Source organism: Archocentrus centrarchus, chromosome 16 (genome assembly GCF_007364275.1).
Source record: "Archocentrus centrarchus isolate MPI-CPG fArcCen1 chromosome 16, fArcCen1, whole genome shotgun sequence".
Lineage (NCBI taxonomy): Eukaryota > Metazoa > Chordata > Actinopteri > Cichliformes > Cichlidae > Archocentrus > Archocentrus centrarchus.
In genome coordinates, this window is record NC_044361.1 from 32,492,296 (window position 1) to 32,510,981 (window position 18,686).

Consider the following 18,686-nt stretch of genomic DNA (forward strand, 5'->3'; position numbering starts at 1 on the left):
TATAATGTGTATTGTGTAATGGAAGAGGAATAATGTTATGTAAATATAATGTTTTCCTACAAAGTTGCTGAATGTAACAGAGCTAACACTCTTAGTTCGTATTTTCTGAGTGGTCAGTGAAGGTGGTCTGTGCATGTCTACCTGTTGTAATTGGCTCGGTGTGATGAGAGAGGAAGGAGAGGAGAACGACAGAGAAACGGAGAACGGACGCTGCAGTGTTGGCTCGGAGCGCGCTAGCACACGATAAACTAACAAAAGAGAACTGACTAGTAAATACTACCCAGTGACTGTTAGTAGGAGGCGTTGGAACCCACCCGCCCCACAGCTGTGCAGCAGCAGACGACGGTGATTCAGAGCGAGGCATCAGCATTCGTCACGGTGACGAGCGCCATCTTCTTTGCCCTGTCGGTGGCGAGTGGTGAGCGGAACAGACTGCAGACAAGAATTGGTTGACTGTCGTCCCCAGGGGACGAGAGGGTGAGCTGGTTCGCAACGCGGAACTGTAAGTCAGGCGTTTCTGGTGCAGCTATCGGTGAGTGAAGAGGAGTTTCGCCACTGTGCTGCAGCACGCAATAATCAGGCCTGCAACGTTCGTGTGAATGCGACTGTGTGTGTGAATGCGAGTGTGTGTGTGGGGCCCATGTATGAGTACTGTTAAGTGACTGTGTATAGTTGAATGACTGAGGTGCCGTTTACACGAGACCGTTTTCATTTTGAAACGGTGTCGTTTTGATGCGTTTCGGCCTTGCGTTTACACGACAACGGTGTCGTTTTGATGCGTTTCGCCCTTCTGTTTACACGACAACAGAGTGAAAACGATGTGTTTCAGAAACGGGGTCCAGAGTGGAGCGTTTCAGAAACGCACCGGCTTGCGTTTTCGTGTAAACACTTGAAACCGGGGTGATTTGAAAACGCTCGACTCGCACATGCGCACTATGGTTGCGACGGCCAGTTTTTCGCGCACGCGCAAACTGATAAACAGTACTCGCGGATTCACGAGTGTTTCTTATGCTTTTCCTGTGTTTTTACCGTTTTGTAATTCAGCGTTGTGTGCAGCAGCGATCCAACCTCATCATCTGTCCACACAAAACCTCTCACATTGGCCGTTTTGTAAGTAATGAACAATTTGCCGCACTACCTACTGTGTCACTCCACGCATGCGCGTCTTGCGTAAACAAACTGCAAAGAGAAAACCAACGCCAACTTGTGGCCTGGCATGGGAACTACATCGTTTTCATCGTTTCACATGTCCTCGTGTAAAGGCGGATCGTTTCTGAAACGCCATCGTGTAAACGAAAGGCTGAAACGCATCAAAACGACACCGTTTCCAGTGAAAACGGCTTCGTGTAAACGGCACCTGAGTAGTCAGAATTAACCCATATAAACCTAATCCATTCGGACTGATTTGGGAAAAGCTACGGTTGAGTTCAATAATATTTTTACTGGTATTATAAGAATACAAGTGTTTTATCGTTTCATTTGTGTCTTACATTTTGCATTGCCAAGTGTGGTTTTTATATTAAGTTCATATTCAGTAAATGTTCAGTTTTGGAGTTAAAGAGTCATCTGAGTCAGTGTTATTTTAAATAGCGTGTGATTTAAGTTTCTTAATAGTAAGTCGAGCATCACATCATTGTCCACAAGTGAACCTTCAAGGTATCCACTTTGCATCGAACCCACACCCCACCTAGTTTGGTCAATCCAGGGGTTCCTGGTCTGAACACAATATAAAGCGGTGGGGTGCTACCAGAGGTGGCAAAAGTACTGACATTCTGTACTTAAGTAGAAGTACAAGTACTTGTGTTAAAAAATACTTTGGTGAAAGTCGAAGTACTGGTTCAACTTCTTTACTTAAGTAAAAGTACAAAAGTACAGGCTCTGAAATTTACTCAAAGTAAGAAAGTAAAAGTAGCTCTTTGGAGGACGTTTCTACCTGCTATTTTTGTGTAAAGCTAACTGAACCTTATTATATATTATTGTAATAATATAAAATAATACATGAGAACACAAACGTTATTCCATCTAAATTTTAATTCTAATGAATGCACTCAGCTTGAATCTGTTATGTAGGCCACAAACTGTGAAAGTGAATTTAAACACAGCTCTATTCTCTGTGTCCTCCATAGTAGAGGGTGACTGTGCCTCCACCTAAACACAAACATGAGGATACTCAGGGGTTACAGTGGGATTCAGAAGCTGGAGGAACCCTAAGATCAGCTGTAGTGGCTCTGCATGGGGAGAAGAATCACAGCTTTCTATTGTGAGCTGCAGTAAATGATGTTGGTGTGCAGGCTGTGATCAGCTGACCTGCTGCTGCTGCTCTGAGGTTTACTGCTCTGTGTGGATGAACTGAACTCTCAAAGATGTAACCCAGTATTTCACAGCTATCTGAGCTGATCTCCATCCCCTACACTGACAGCATACAGGCTGCATAAATGTTGGATTCAGTGAATGAATCTCAGCATCAGCAGCTTTGATTCAAACTCATCTCTGCTGCACTGATGTAACCTGTAACTCTGACCATGAACACAGCCTCTGTGCTCCAGTCCAACACAGAGCTTTACTGTAAATACAGTACAACAAGCTAACCTGTTTATTACACACCAAACTGCAGTATTTTCATACAATCTTTGAATAACACAAAGTCAGCATACTTCAGTTTGTTTTCCAGTCCTTACCTTTAAATCTAACCTCTCTTCTTCCTCTCCTGTCCTCTTTCTCCATCTCTGAGTGAACTTCTCTCTCTTTGCGCTCCCTGAAATGCAGCAGCTCTTCTTTTAGCTAGCAGACACACTGTGTGACAAACTGCACACACTTTCTGTGTTTGCTGATATTTGTTGAGCATTTAAAAACGTTGCATTTACCTGCCACACGTTACTCCCTTCATGCTCGCTCCTCTTCAGTAGCGCTAGCTAAGCTGTTTATGTCCTGCGAGCATAACTTACGGACTCGGTCCGGCCCGCTGTAACCCCTGATTATAGCGCTAGAAATGATACATTAATTACATGGGTTTGTGTATTTAATCCCTTTGTACCCGATAAGCCCCGGTGATGGAGGATACGCCAGTACGATTGTCTCTTATATGTTAATATTCCTCCGGCTCAGATCGCTTGATGACTGACGGCGAACTGACCGGAAACGCAAACTTCTCCCTGACGTGTTAAAAAGTAACGAGTCTGTTTTGAAAATGCAAGAAGTAGAAAGTACCGATACTTGTGTAAAAATGTAGGGAGTAAAAGTAAAAAGTACTCAGAAAAATAAATACTCAAGTAAAGTACAGATACCTAAAAAATCTACTTAAGTACAGTAACGAAGTATTTGTACTTCGTTACTTCCCACCTCTGGGTGCTACACACTATTTCCATGATTTCAGGTTTCAGATGATCTTTAATTCTTCATCAAATATTTTAAGCACAATAAAGTTGAATGTTTAATCTCAGAGTGGTTGACCTTTTCAGATTTCTCTGTCCTGTTGAAAAGAACAGTCAGGACAAATGTACATGCTGACATTTCCTCAGCTCATCCTCAGTGGTAAAGACATCCTGTCATTAGTGTTGGATCTAATTACTGCTGAAGGACTCAAACTGAAGGAAGCTTCAGTTTCTCACAAACATCCAGCATAAATCATGAGAAATTGATGGAAATGAGAGCAGATGATACTTCAGTACTCTGACTTTCAGCCTGCATCTGCTGTCTTGTACTGAATCAGAGATGTGACATGACTCACTGTGTGGATCAGTGCAGAGCGTCGATCATCCACAGAGTGTTTCTCTGAGGACAAAAGTGGGAAAAGTGACTCATGACAAACACATTTAACAACTGACTGACAATTATTCAGCAAATATGACTTTGTAAAAATGCACAATATGCAAAATGACACTTAAACCTCCTCAGCAATAATAAACAGTATGAAGGAGTCACTTTCTCTCCTTCTCCCAAAGTATTACAAATATTATTATTTATAATATAAAAGAAGAAGAAGACGTTACTGAGAAGCTTCTGAGATGTGTCATAAAAACAGTTTTATGATTTTAATGAGTTTTGTTTTTGTTGTCTTACTTCTAGGCAGTGAGCTGCAGTCTGACAGCCTCTGAGCCAGATCAGTCCTCTTCATCTTCTTTAAACGCTCCATGGTCTTCTTCACTGACTGTTGGCCGCAAGTCTGCACCATTACAAACACTGTGTCCTGCAGGTCTGTCCTCATGTGCAACATCCGTGGGAAGTCTGAATAATATTTATATCTGAGATGATGAATTTGTTCCAGGACCTGCTTGAACTCTTTGAGCTCCTGGTCATTCAGAGCAGCCAGAGTTTCCAAAAGCAGCTCAATAACAGACTCCATCGTTTCTACCTGCAAAATTCAAAGAAAATCTTCATGAGATAAATGTGTAATTCCTCAGTTGGTTTCAGGTTTTCTGTTTACATTCATCAACACTTTAGAAATGTACATGTGTTTCAATTCCATCAGCCATCACATAAGGTAATGATGTCATTGGTCATATTTGTCAGAATGGTCACAAACACCTGATTATTGATTATTCTGCTTCTGTTAACAAGTTCAGGACTTTTGGATCTACTGAAGACCGACCTCACTGGACAGCCTGAAGCTCTGACATTTCTACTTTTACACTGAAAATCAAATCAAATCAGTTTTTATCTGTTTTCTATTGTAGATTTCTAACGTGCATTTGTTCAGTGAAAGCTGCATCATTTGAAGTCAGACAGATGTGACGTTACTCACTTGGTGGATCAGTGCAGGCCAACGTTCATCCTCAGAGTGTTTCTCTGAGAGAAAAGAAATATTAAAAGCTTCATTCATGACTGATTTAACGTCAGCATTAATAATCAGACCCTTTTTAATAACTGACACTTTATTTAATCCTAATTATCTTTGTAAGTTCAATTAATAACATTACACTTGTCAACATGAAGTCACATTTGCCATCAATGGAAAACTATCAAACTCTGAGGAAATGATCCAGTTCAGTTTCACTCAATAATTTTATATCAATGACTTTATTGTTTAAATGTATTGATTTTCAGGGCACTGACCTCTCTCTGTGTCCTCCACATCAAATCCTTCAGCTGATGTTCCTGCAGCTGCAACACATTGAATCCAAACTGTAACTACATAATACACACACTGTGTGTGTCCTTTATGTGAGCTCATCCTGAGTGTAACACTGAGTCCTGACAATAAAAGCTTTAATATTTCAGTCTCAGCTGTGCTGACTGAAGGCAGGAGGAGGCCATAGTTACACAATCACAGAGAAATCACTGCAAAGACTTTTTAATAATCTACCTCATACAGGTTGTCTGTCTGTCTCCATAGTGGAGTTTAAGTCCAGTCAAAGCTGCACATAAAGAACCATTTACAATACAAGACTGATAGTAATGAGCTCAAAATGCAAGAATTCAATGAAGCAGAAACAAAGAAAGAAAAATGTTTTCAAAGGAAAGATGTTCAAAGAGCTTTAAAACAACATTTACACAAGAAAGTCACTGATTCAATAACCTGAATACAGTGACTTGCAAAAGTATTCATACCCCTTGAACTTTCCATATTTTGTCACGTTACAACCACAAACATAAATATATTTCACTGAAATTTAATGTGAAAGACCAACACAAAGTGGTATACAATTGTGAAGTGGAAAGAAAATTATACATGATTCAAAACATTTTTTACAAATAAAAAACTGAAAAGTGTGGTGTGCAAAAGTATTGAGCCTGAGTCCTGAGTCCTGAGTCAATACTTTGTGGAACCACCTTTTGCTGCAATTACAGCTGCAAGTCTTTTAGGGTATGTCTCCACCAGCTTTGCACATCTAGTGACTGAAATTTTTGCCCATTCTTCTTTGCAAAACAGCTCAAGCTCAGTCAGATTAGATGGAGAGCGTTTGTGAACAGCAGTTTTCAGATCTTGCCACAAATTCTCGATCGGGTTTAGGTCTGGACTTTGATTCTAACACATGAATATGTTTGGTTTGAAACCATTCCATTGTAGCCCTGGCTTTATGTTTAGGGTCGTTGTCCTGCTGGAAGGTGAACCTCCGCCCCAGTCTCAAGTCTTTTGCAGACTCCCAACAGGTTTTCTTCCAAGATTGCCCTGTATTTGGCTCCATCCATCTTCCCATAAACTCTGACCAACTTTCCTGTCCCTGCTGAAGAGAAGCAGCCCCAGAGCATGATGCTGCCACCACCATATATGACAGTGGGGATGGTGTGTTCAGAGTGATGTGCAGTGTTAATTCTCCGCCACACATAGCGTTTTGCATTTTGGACAAAAAGTTCAATTTTGGTCTCATCTGACCAAAGCACCTTGTTCCACATGTTTGCTGTGTCCCCAACATGGCTTCTGGCAAACTGCAACCGGGACTTTTTATGGTTATCTTTAAACAATGGCTTTCTTCTTGACTCTTCCATAAAGACCACATTTGTGCAGTACATGACTAATAGTTGTCCTGTGGACAGATTCCCTCATCTGAGCTGTGGATCTCTGCATTTCGTCCAAAATCACCATGGGCCTCTTGGCTGCATCTCTGATCAGTGCTCTCCTTGTTCGGCCTGTAAGTTTAGGTGGACGGCCTTGTCTTGGTAGGTTTACAGTTGTGCCATACTCTTTCCATTTCTGGATAATGGATTGAACAGTGCTCCGTGAGATGTTCAAAGCTCGGGAAATCTTTTTATAGCCTAAGCCTACTTTGAACTTCTCCACAACCTTATTTCTGACCTGTCTGCTGTGTTCTTTGGACTTCATGATGCTGTTTACTCCCCAATATTCTCTTAACCAACCTCTGAGGCCGTCACAGAGCAGCTGTATTTGTACTGAGATTAGATTACACACAGGGGGACACTGTTTAGTCATTTGCAGTCATCAGTCAACTTCTGAATGCAATTGGTTGCATTCAGAGAAAAGGGAGCTGAATACTTTTGCACACCACACTTTTCAGTTTTTTATTTGTAAAAAATGTTTTGAATCATGTATAATTTTCTTTCCACTTCACAATTGTATACCACTTTGTGTTGGTCTTTCACATTAAATTCCAGTGAAATATATTTATATTTGTGGTTGTAATGTGACAAAATATGGAAAAGTTCAAGGGGTATGAATACTTTTGCAAGCCGCTGTATGTTTGATTTAAAATCTTTGTAGTTTGATTGTGTTTGTAAACCTGAATGTGTTAATTTATCCACTTCTGTCCAAAAACACTGAGAGAAAACACATTCCTTCATTTGAAGATGGTCATAAATTTGATATCTTGTTGTGATTTTCCCTCCCAGATACTGATTCAACTCTTTGGATTCTTCTTTCAGTGTCAGCTGGAATATTATGGTTTAAATTCTTCTACACACAGTTAACTCCTCCGTGAATCACCACCTTATCATGGTGGAGGGGTTTGTGTGTCCCAGTGATCCCAGGAGCTATGTTGTCCGGGGGCTTGTCCCCCAGGTAGGGTCTCCCAAGGTAAACTGGTCCTGGGTGAGGGTTCAGACAAAGATCGGTTCAGAAGACCCTTATGATCGTAAAAGCAAGGGAACAGTTTACCCTGCCCGGGATAGGGTTACCGGGGCCCCACCCTGGAGCCAGGCCTGGGGAGGGAGCTCGAGTGAGAGCGTCTGGTGGCCGGGCATTAGCCCGTGGTGCTCGGCCGGGTGCAACCCGAAGAGGTTACATGGGCCCGCCCTCCTGTAGGCCCACCACCCGCAGGAGGCGTCGTAGGGGTCGGATGCAGTGTGTGTTGGGCGGTGGTGGAGGCCCAGGCGGACCAATCCCCAGCTATCGAAACTGGCTATTGGGACATGGAATGTCACCTCTCTGGTGGGGAAGGAGCCTGAGCTAGTGCGTGAGGTTGAGAGATACCAGCTAGATATAGTTGGGCTCATCTCAACGCATGGCCTGGGCTCTGGAACCAGTCTCCTGGAGAAGGGCTGGACTCTGTTCCAATCTGGAGTTGCCCTCGGTGAGAGGCGGCAAGCTGGGGTGGGTATTCTTGTATCCCCCCGGCTTGCTGCCTGTACGTCGGAGTTTACACCGGTGGATGAGAGGGTAGTTTCCCTGCGACTTTGGGCTGGGGAATGGGTCCTGACTGTTGTTTGCGCTTATGCGCCAAATGACAGTTCAGAGCACCCACCCTTTTTGGAGTCTCTGGGTGGGGTGCTGGAGAGTGCTCCATCTGGTGACTCCATAGTCTTGCTGGGAGACTTCAACGCTCACGTGGGCAATGACAGTGAGACCTGGAGGGGCGTGATTGGGAGGAGCGGCCTGCCCGATCTGAACCTGAATGGCGTTTTGTTATTGGACTTCTGTGCAAACCACAGTTTGTCCATAACAAACACCATGTTCGAACATAAGGATGTCCATAAGTGCACATGGCACCAGGAGACCCTAGGTCGCAGGTCGATGATTGATTTTGTATGTTCTGGACACTCGGGTGAAGAGAGGAGCTAAGCTGTCAACTGATCACCACCTGGTGGTGAGTTGGATCAGGTGGCGGGGGAAGATGCTGGACAGACCTGGCACACCTAAACGTATTGTGAGGGTGTGCTGTGAATGCCTGGCAGAAGCCCCAGTCCGGGAGATCTTCAACTCCCAACTCCGGCAGAACTTCGACAGCATTCCGAGGGAGGCTGAGGACATTGAATCCGAATGGACCATGTTCCGCACCTCCATTGTTGAGAGTGCTGGTAACCCCCAGCACTGGTGGGGTAACCATCTGTTTCGTGGTGGTAACCCCCGAACCAGATGGTGGTCACCGGAGGTGAAGGGAGCCATCAAGCTGAAGAAAGAGTCCTATTGGGCTTGGTTAGCCTGTGGGACTCCGGAGGCAGCTGACAGGTATCGGCAGGCCAAGCGGAATGCAGCTCGGGCAGTGGCCGAAGCAAAAATTCGGGTGTGGGAGGAGTTCGGTGAGACTATGGAAAAAGACTTTCGGACAGCATCGAAGCGATTCTGGCAAACCGTCAGGCGACTCAGGAGGGGAAAGCAGTGCTCCACTCACACGGTTTATAGTGCGGGTGGGGTGCTGCTGACTTCAACTGAGGCTACAGTCGGACGGTGGAAGGAATACTTCGAGGACCTCCTGAATCCCACTGACACGCCTTCTGTAGTGGAAGCAGAGTCTGGGGACGAGGGAGATGACTTGCCCATCACTGGGGGTGAGGTCACTGAGGCAGTTTAACAACTCCTTGATGGCAAGGCCCCTGGGGTGGACGAGATTCGCCCTGAGTTCCTGAAGGCTCTGGATGTTGTAGGGCTGTCTTGGTTGACACGCCTCTGCAACATCGCGTGGAGATCTGGGGCAGTGCCATTGGATTGGCAGACCGGGGTGGTGGTCCCCATCTTTAAGAAGAGAGACCGGAGGGTGTACTCCAACTTTCGGGGGATCACACTCCTCAGCCTCCCCGGTAAGGTCTACGCCAGGGTGGTGGAAAGGAAGGACTGTCAGTTAGTCGAACCTCAGATCCAGGAGGAACAATGCGGTTTTCGTCCTGGTTGCTGGACCAGCTCTTTATCCTCTCAAGGATATTCGAGTGTGCGTGGGAGTTTGCCCAACCAGTCTACATGTGCTTTGTGGACTCAGAGAAGGCATTCGACACTGTCCCTCGGGGTGTCCTTTGGGAGGTCCTGCAGGAGTATGGGGTGTCTGGCCCGTTGTTGCGGGACATTCAGTCTTTGTACAACCGCAGTGAGAGCTTGGTCCGTATAGCCGGTAATAAGTCAGATTTGTTTCCTGTGGGTGTTGGACTCCGTCAGGGCTGCCCTTTGTCACCGATTCTGTTCATAATTTTTATGGACAGAATTTCTAGGTGTAGCCAGGTGGCGGAAGGCTTCTTCCTTGGTGGCCTCAGAGTCTCATCTCTGCTTTTTTACAGATGATGCGGTCCTGTTGGCTTCATCAGGGGGTGGCCTCCAGCTCGGAACGGTTCGCAGCCGAGTGTGAAGTGGCCGGTATGAGAATCAGCACCTCTAAGTCTGAGGCCATGGTCCTCAGCCGGAAAAGGGTGGAGTGCCTTCTCTGGCTCAGGAACGAGTTCTTGCCCCAAGTGGAGGAGTTCAAGTATCTCGGGGTCTTGTTCACGAGTGATGTGAGAAGGGAGCGGGAGATCGACAGGCGGATCGGGGCTGCTTCTGCAGTGATGCAGACGCTGCACTGGTCTGTCGTGGTGAAGAGGGAGCTTAGTGTAAAAGCGAAGCTCTCGATTTACCGGTCGATCTACGTTCCTACCCTCACCTATGGTCACGAGCTTTGGGTAGTGACCGAAAGAATAATATCACGAATACAAGTGGCAGAAATTAATTTCCTTCGCAGGTTGGCTCGCCTCTCCCTTAGAGATAAGGTGAGGAGTACGGCCATCCGGGAGGGGCTCAGAGTAGAGCCGCTGCTCCTCCACATCGAAAGGAGCCAGTTGAAGTGGCTCCGGCATCTGATTAGGATGCCTCCTGGCCGCCTCTTGGGTGAGGTGTTCCGGGCATGTCCCACCGGGAGGAGGCCCCGTGGTAGACACTGGAGGGATTATATCTCTTGGCTTGCCTGGGAATGCCTTGGGGTCCCTCCGGATAAGCTGGAGGAGGTGGCTGGGGAGAGGGAAGTCTGGGCTTCTTTGCTTAGGCTCCTGCCCCCGCGACCCAGCCCCGGATAAGCGGGAGAGAATGGATGGATGGATGGATGGACACAGTTAAGAATAATCACACCATAATCATTGACATTATTACAGATCACTCTGACAGATTACTTTATCTTACCTTTGAGTCCTGAGCTGCTCTCTGACAGCCTCTGCACCAGATAAGTTCTCATCATGTTTGTCAAAACCTCCATGATCACCTCCACAGACTGCTGACCAAGTTTATCCATTAAATGGTTCACGATTTGTGCTGCGTCTGTATTCAGACTGATTTGTGGAACACTCTTCTGAAAACACGTGAACTTCAGAAACCACCTGAATTCCCAGAAATCCTTTTCACTCAAATCCTGCAGTGTTTCTAAAAGCAGCTCTTTAACAGCTGCCATTGTTGCAACCTGGAAATTTCAAAGTAAACATAAAGAAAATATGTTGTTTCACTGAGAGAATTAAAGATTTATGTTGTTGCAGCTGTTTTAGACACTGAACATCCAGACACCACAGACATTTACACCTCCACATGCAGGAAAAAAGGGCCACCTGCATCATGAAGGATTACACACACCCAGCACACACACTTTTCCTCTCAGGCAGGAGGCTGAGGAGCATCAAGAGCAGGACCAGCAGACTGAGGAACAGCTTCTTCCCTGAAGCTGTAAGACTGCTGAACTCTGGTGGGGCTGTGTAGCTGTACTGCTCTTCCTCCATCAGTCCTTGCTCACACTCATGCTGCTGTTGCTGCTGTCAGTCACACAAGTCACTGCTGTGGCACCACATGTGTCACTACAGCTTTATTCTACATCTTAAAGTGTCTATTTTATATTTATGCTTTATTTTTGTATTTATTGTTTCTTTATATTTATATTTATTCTTCTTTAATATTGTGGTAACTGTCATGACTGTTACAAGAGCAACACGAGGACCTGAGGACAGAATTTTGTTCTCCTGCATGTAAATGTGACGTGAAGGACAATAAAGGATCCCTGAATCCTCTGAAGATCAGCTGAGCCACTCTGTTAGCTTTTACTACCTCATCAGTCTTTTATTTTGAAAAACACACTTTTTCACTTAGTAAATATTTTGAATCTAAACTCAGTCCAATCTAAATGATGAAATTATGATTTTCATCCTGCAGCTTATTGAATAAAAGCTGAGCTCTGCAGAGTCACACAGATGAGACGTTACTCACTTTGTGGATCAGTGCAGACAGATGTTCATCCAGATGTTTTTCTGAGAAAAAGACAAAAAAAAAAATAGAAATAAGTGACTGACAACAGCTGATAGAGCTTTATTTACAATATATGTTTTTTTCCTCACTGTAAATCTGTTTATAAAACTGAAGCACTTTAATGACTTTAACATGTTTTGTCTGTATTATCTTACTTTTAGGTTCTGAGCTGCAGTCTGACAGCCTCTGAGCCAGATCACTCCTACTGATATCCTTTAACAGCTCCATGATCTTCTTCACTGACTGGTGGCCATAAGTCTGCACCATTGAAAACACTGTGTCCTGCAGGTCTGACTCCTCTATCTCCATCAGTTGTAAGAAGCCACAGTTCCTCCTGAGGATCTCTTTGAGGTCCTCAAACTCGCTGTCACTCAGATCAGCCAGTGTTTCCAAAAGTAGCTCAATAAGAGACTCCATCGTTTCTACCTGGTAAAATCAGAGGTCAAATGACAGCTGTGTACAATTCAAAGGTCTGTTTGATCTTTAATTAACACAAAATTGTTCAGTTTGTTAAACATAAATCCAAAGCTGAAATTAGGTTCAATTCAAGTCTTTGTAAAATGATGACCTTTGACCTTTGAACCAAACTCAGACATAAAGGGCGTCTCTTTGAAGGCCATGAGGGGTCGACCAGATTTAGAGCAGAAAATAACGTCCATGAACATCTGGTGCTTGGTGGGTACCTGCTTGCATTAGTTTGTGTTTCTTTAGTAACCAGAAGGTGGTTCATTGTTTCCTCCTTCTGAAGGATTTCATTTTCATTAACAGGTTTGTGACATTGTTTCACTGCCTGACTGTAACTCCTTCATAGACTGCTGCAAAAACTGCAGCAAGTCTCCTGATTTTACAAACAGAGGGAGGTTTAACTGCTCACATCTTTACTGCTTAGAAACAGGGACGCTGGATACTGACCATTCAACACTGCAGCTGTTTGGAAACACCTGCGTGACCGTGGCTCATTGAGGTCTTAGTGCTTCACCTCAGTTTGGACAGGTGCCTTACCTGCTGTTTCTAGGCAGGTGAGGCACCAGGATTCCCAATTTTATGGATCAGAGTCATTTGAATGAACCTTGTGATTACTGACTTAATGTTTTTGATAATAACATAAAAAAGAAAATGATGACAACATGACACAGCTCCAGCATGAATTTGATGTGTATCATTTATATTAAAGATGAAGATGATTTCCAGTCTTCATCAATCAAAGCTGAACTGTGTGAAGTCGACTGATGTGACATTACTCACTCTCTGACTCAGTGCAGGAAACTGTTTGTCTGAGGAAAACAGAAACAGGAAAAGTCAGATTAGAAACTGCTTCATGGTCAGGCTTTATGAACATTTATTTATTTATTTTTATTTTTTTTTTTTTCTAGCCTGTCATGTCTGGCATCTTTCACAATCGGAATGATGATCCGAATGCACTGATGTACCAAACATATTTGCTTTGACAAGAACAGCTCTATATGTTTCCTATAGGCTCTTCTTGTTAATGTTTGCAATTTTATTTTTATTTATTTATCTTTTTATTTAGTTATTCATGCCAAGTCTGACAGGCAACAAGGAAGGGGCAAGAACAAGAGGTGGGGGGGAGAAAAAGAGGGGGGGGGGGGGGGGGGGGGGGGGGGGAAAGGAGATAGAAAAAAATAAATAAATAAATAAATAAAAGGGGTTGATATACTCACACACACACACACACACACACACACATCCATACACACACCCATATGCACCTACATATACACACACACACACACACACAAGTTTATTGTTTGTAGTAATGTGTGTGTATGCGCCTTTGTCATGCAATGTATTCGATAATGAGGGCGAGAAACTGCAACCATGCCCCCCGCGATCCAGAGGCAGATAGGGAATGACCCAGGGGACCCAGGCCATCCACAGCACAGGAGCTCAGAAGACTTGGGGCCACACATCCCGATGTGAACATTTATAACACATCGGGATGTGTTATAAATGTGAACATTTATAACACAAAAGATTTCACCTCAAAGTGACACTTAAACCTCATCAACCCTCATCCTACCCACACATTTAACATACATGGACCACCGACTGGAGTCCCTGAGGACCCCAATTTACTGGCACAAACAATCATAATAGAACAATGATTATTTTAATTAAAGCATTATATCAGATATGTAATTAATGTCATCTAAAGATATAAAGTAGTTGAAATAAACTGAGGACTGCATGGACTCCAGTCAGGAGGATGAAGGTTAACAGTGACATAATTATAATCTGTAGAGCTGCTTAAAGACTTTCCAACCATGATGAATGGATTTGGATGGATTTGTTCTGATCTGTTTAAAATACTGGAACTCAGCTGATGTCCTTCCTGTTTTCTTATATCTATGCAGTATTTTCACACATTTCTTTCTTTGTTGTCTTACGTTTGGTTCCTGAGGTCATACCTGATAATCTCTGCACCAGATCAGTTCTGCTCATCTTCATTAAAGCCTTTCTGGTCTCCTCCACACACCCTCGCCCGTACGTCTTCTCCATCAACTCCACTACATCCTGCGTGTTTCCTGCTTTCAGTTCCCTCTTTGAGAAGAATGTGAACTTTTTATCCACTTCAATGATTGACTTGAACTCAGCAAAGTCCTCTGGACTCAACTGGTTCAGTGTTTCAATGAGCAGCTTCTTAGTCGTCATTGTTACCACCTGGAAAATGAATAAATCACATCACACATGCAGGACAGGATGTTACTGTTTGTTATCTGATGGATGCAAACTGACTGCTTTGCATTACTGACATGAACTTTGTTGCATTTCTATCACTCAAATGACAAACAACCACCTTAAACCTAGTCTAAAAATGAGGGGATCAGCAGTGAGCACAGAGTAGCTCAGTGGGTTTCTCCTTCTCATGATGTCTTTAGTGACAAACTTAAAACCAGATCATCAACAGTGCAGTACCTCATCTGACTCAAATCCATCAAATTCACAAGTTATTGCCTGTAAAACAACAAATATGACCTTGACTTTGAGCAAAGTTTGGGTGGAAACCATCAGGTGATCACTGTGTTCAATTTTACCAATACTTTAGGAGGAGGAGCGATTCCTGTGAGTTGTGGATGGACAGATGGATGATGGACTCCTATCTGCAGCATAAGCTCCTCTGACCTAAACACAGCTGAAAAGCAGGTTGCAGAAAGTCTGCTTCTGTTCCTCTGTGCAAAGCTCAACACGCACAAACAGCAACCCAGCAAACATGGCTGAAATTATTATTATGACATTATCTGACATTATCTGATAATTATGACATTATCTCCTTGATCAAAACTGGTTGTGGTACGACGGCAAAAACTGAACTGTAGGAGGACGGATATCGACACTGTTTCTATGTAGAACAGAGGACATGTCAGACTGTCTCTTACAAAGTGAGAAATATAATTAAGATTATTGCAAAGATGGAATGAAATTAATTTCTTGCAGATTAATAAAAAAAAAAACAACTGTGCCAAACTCTGTCCAAGAGAACAGGTTTGTGGTTCCAAAAGTTTCCAGAATAGGAAGCAGAACCTTCAACTATCAGACCCTCTCCTGTGGATCCAGGGTAATGCAAGTAGTTGCAAAATAACTGAAGGCAGTGATGGTGTTTGGAGGTCAGGGCGTGAGGTGGAGGAGGCACTAGAAGGCTGTAAACTAAACCTGTAGGAGAAATTATTCAGCTCATTTGCTCTCTGCAGGCTGCTGTCTGTCACCTCACACCCACTGATTATCTTCATCTCACTCCACACATCCCTCAGGCTTTTTTGCTTTACACACTGTTTTTTTTAAGTGTGGCCACCAGCTTCCTCTTCTCCTAGTCTTTGCATTTCCTTACCTTTAACCTTAGGTTGTGTTCGAGCCTCCTCAGTTCTTCCTGGTCCCAACCTGAAGGCTTTTGAAGGCTTTCATTTTGGAGATATCAAAAGACTTTAATTTTCTAATACAAAATGATCTAAAGTGAACTGTGGAAACAGAAGAGTTCCTTATAATGGCATTCTGAATTCAGATGATAAACAGCTCCAATGTGACGTTTCAGAGGGCTTTTACTTTGAAAACCAAAATCAGACTGAGTGACACTGAGGGTGTATACTCTTCATCTTAAGTTAAATGAATCTGTGAAAACAGAAAGATTACTTATAATGGCTGTACACACCCTTTGAAACCTTAATCTTTAATGAAGTTTTAGTAAGTTTGTCGTATTTTTCCGTAATACCTATTATATACATGTAATACAAAACAAAGTGTGGGCTTCTGGATCTGGGGTCCGGCATGAAGGCAGTAAACGTCCAGGGAGAAGCAGCAGCTGGAGCCGAGCAGAGCCCTTCAATGGTAACCATTACCACTGGAGGTCCCTGCAGACGGTGGCGATGGAGGCAACGGAGAGCAGCGTCATAAGTAATTTACCTCCAGGTGTGGCCACAGAAAACTGTCATTTTTAACGAAAGTGAAAGTTTCTCTGACTCCAAAAATCTAACTTTTTTAAGTTAGAGACTGCAGTCACTCCTGGACAGTGACTGCAGTCTGTCCTCGTATTAACTCAGACAGCCTTTAAAGACATACATGAGGTTATTTATTCCTTTCACTTTGTTTTTGTCACTGTATCGTGATTTTGTTTGACAGACCAGGAAATGTCTGTTTCCTCTTTTCTTGTCTCAGAGTCATATTTTCAATTCAGTCAGTAATTATTCTCAACAAGGAAGAACAAAAACACCAGAAATTGCTTTTTCAGTCGTTCATCGCTTGTTTTGAGCGATTTTTACCATCGTTCAGGGTCCTGTTATGTCGGCTATGACGGCTTTGACTGAAAGCAGAAATAAAGCTCACCTGGTTTCTGTCTCTCCGTCTGGAATCAGCTCATCTGAACTCGGATGTCTGAAAATGTGAAAGTTTAGAATCACAGCCGCGCCCTGAAGCAGAGGAAGTCTTAGTGTTAGTCCTCTGCTCTGAAGGAGGGTCAGCCTACAGTTTCCCAGCCCCTCCTCAAATCAGCATTTCACTGCACAGTCATACTGCATGGACTGAACAAATACGTGGATTAAAACTCCTGTTGCGTTGGTACTGCTGTAAATACCTGCAGGATCACGTGGAAGAAACATGAGGGTGATGGATTGGGCAGGACTTATAAATTATGAAATTTTTAATTCTTTTAAATATTTTAATTTCACATGTTAAAATCTTGTTATGGGATCACAGTTGCAGAGGTGAACTGTTTCTCACACCTTAAATGATTCTGAAATGAAAGATGTCTCATATCACAGGTGCAAAAGTAGATTTTGTTACATTTTCATATCTTCAGTTATTGTTGCTTCAGTTTGTTGTGAAGTTACATCTGAATACTTAACACAAGATAATAAACGTGTAACCTTAGCGAGTTTTATATTTTATTTATTACGGAAAATATAAGGTGGGTTAAACAATCAGACCGTCCTCAGTGACACTCATTCATATTCATCAGCCTACTGGATTAAAATGGAGCTGATTGAGCCAACACTGACCAGCTTTATGCAACCAAAACTCCACCAAGGCTGCGGGTTAAATGCATTAAATTTCTCTGTTTAGTGTCAATACCAGTGAACCAGATAACAAGGGTTAAAATCAGTCTATCTCAATAACCCACAAACTAAGTTAAGGAATAAAATCATCAGTCAGTTACAAATAAAGCAGGTCAGTCCCTGGCTTACATTTTCGATATTTTTAACTACTTATCGATTGCTTCCACCTTTCATTCTATTTATTTTGGACAGTGTAGAGAGACAGGAAAGCGAAAGGAGAGATGGGGCAAGTCGAGACGCGAACCTGTGCTGCCTGTTTTTCCAACACGTTCTCACTCCAGGAGCGAGAACGTGTTGAACCTGAAGGTAAACAAAGGTAACACAAAACCTCTTGGCAACAGTGAAGTTACATCTGAAAACTTAATTCAAGATCAAAAAAATTCCTAAGGTTATAAATTTATTATCTATTAAGGAAAATAAAAGCTGGGTTAAACAATCAGACCGTCCTCAGTAACGCTCATTCATATTCATCAGCCTACTGGATTAAAATGGACCTGATTGAGCCAACACTGACCAGCTTTATGCAACCAAAACTCCAGCAAGGCTGCGGGTTAAATCCATTAAATTTCTCTGTTTAGTGTCAATACCAGTGAACCAGATAACAAGGGTTAAAATCAGTCTTCAATGCTAATTAACCCATAAACTATTTATATGTACAAGTTAAGGAATAAAGTCATCAGTCAGGTATATAAAATAAAGCTGGCCAGTCCCTGTCTTACATTTTCGATGTTTTTAACTACTGCTTCTATCTTTCTTTCTATTTATTTTGCCCATAGCGGCTTTTTTTTTTTCTTTTTGAGAGAGAGAGAGAGACAGGAAAGCGGAAGGAGAGATGGGGGATGACACGCAGAAAAGATTGACAAGTCGAGACGCGAACCTGCGCTGCCTGTTTTTCGCCCCGCGGCATACATGGTCGCCGACTGCTTCCATTGTTTTACATTTGTTTTCAGTAAGTTCTTTAACCATTTATCATTCTTACAGTTATTTGCACAGTTTAGGTAGTATTTCTTTTGAATTTTTAATGGGTAAGTAATGACTGAACTAAACAACTCTTCTCTTCAAAAAACACAATAATCGTCCTGCTCAGTGGTCTTCATTGTCTCGATGCTGCACTTATGTTATTTGGCCACAAGAGGGCTCTGTTTACCACCAAGTTGTTCATCATTGATTTTCCGTTGCTAAACCAAACCTGTCAGATTTCATTTAACCAGAGTAGTTTAATTGGCTACTCTAATATTGAAAATTAATATTTGTGTTCTCCTTTTTTCTCC

The 18,686-nt window shown here is 43.1% G+C and overlaps 1 protein-coding gene and 1 long non-coding RNA gene across 2 annotated transcripts in view; one reads left to right on the forward strand and one right to left on the reverse strand.

Moving 5' to 3' along the window:
* LOC115794631 (uncharacterized) overlaps positions 1–16,882 on the reverse strand; it is a 28,401-nt gene extending 11,519 nt beyond the window's left edge. The window contains exons 1-10 of the mRNA XM_030750240.1: positions 16,688–16,882; positions 14,281–14,533; positions 13,097–13,125; positions 12,007–12,277; positions 11,813–11,853; positions 10,748–11,021; positions 5,053–5,100; positions 4,742–4,785; positions 4,060–4,351; positions 3,728–3,771 (exon numbers count right to left, since the gene is read on the reverse strand). Of these exons, the coding sequence (XP_030606100.1) occupies positions 3,728–3,771; positions 4,060–4,351; positions 4,742–4,785; positions 5,053–5,100; positions 10,748–11,021; positions 11,813–11,853; positions 12,007–12,277; positions 13,097–13,125; positions 14,281–14,524 (1,287 nt within the window). The 5' untranslated portion in view covers positions 14,525–14,533; positions 16,688–16,882. The remainder of the gene's footprint in view (positions 1–3,727; positions 3,772–4,059; positions 4,352–4,741; positions 4,786–5,052; positions 5,101–10,747; positions 11,022–11,812; positions 11,854–12,006; positions 12,278–13,096; positions 13,126–14,280; positions 14,534–16,687) is intronic.
* On the forward strand, positions 230–12,751 carry LOC115794652 (uncharacterized). Its single transcript, XR_004021189.1, has 3 exons — positions 230–532; positions 4,066–4,192; positions 12,013–12,751. It is a non-coding gene; the product is annotated as an uncharacterized LOC115794652 (long non-coding RNA).
* Positions 16,883–18,686: the final 1,804 nt, after the last annotated feature.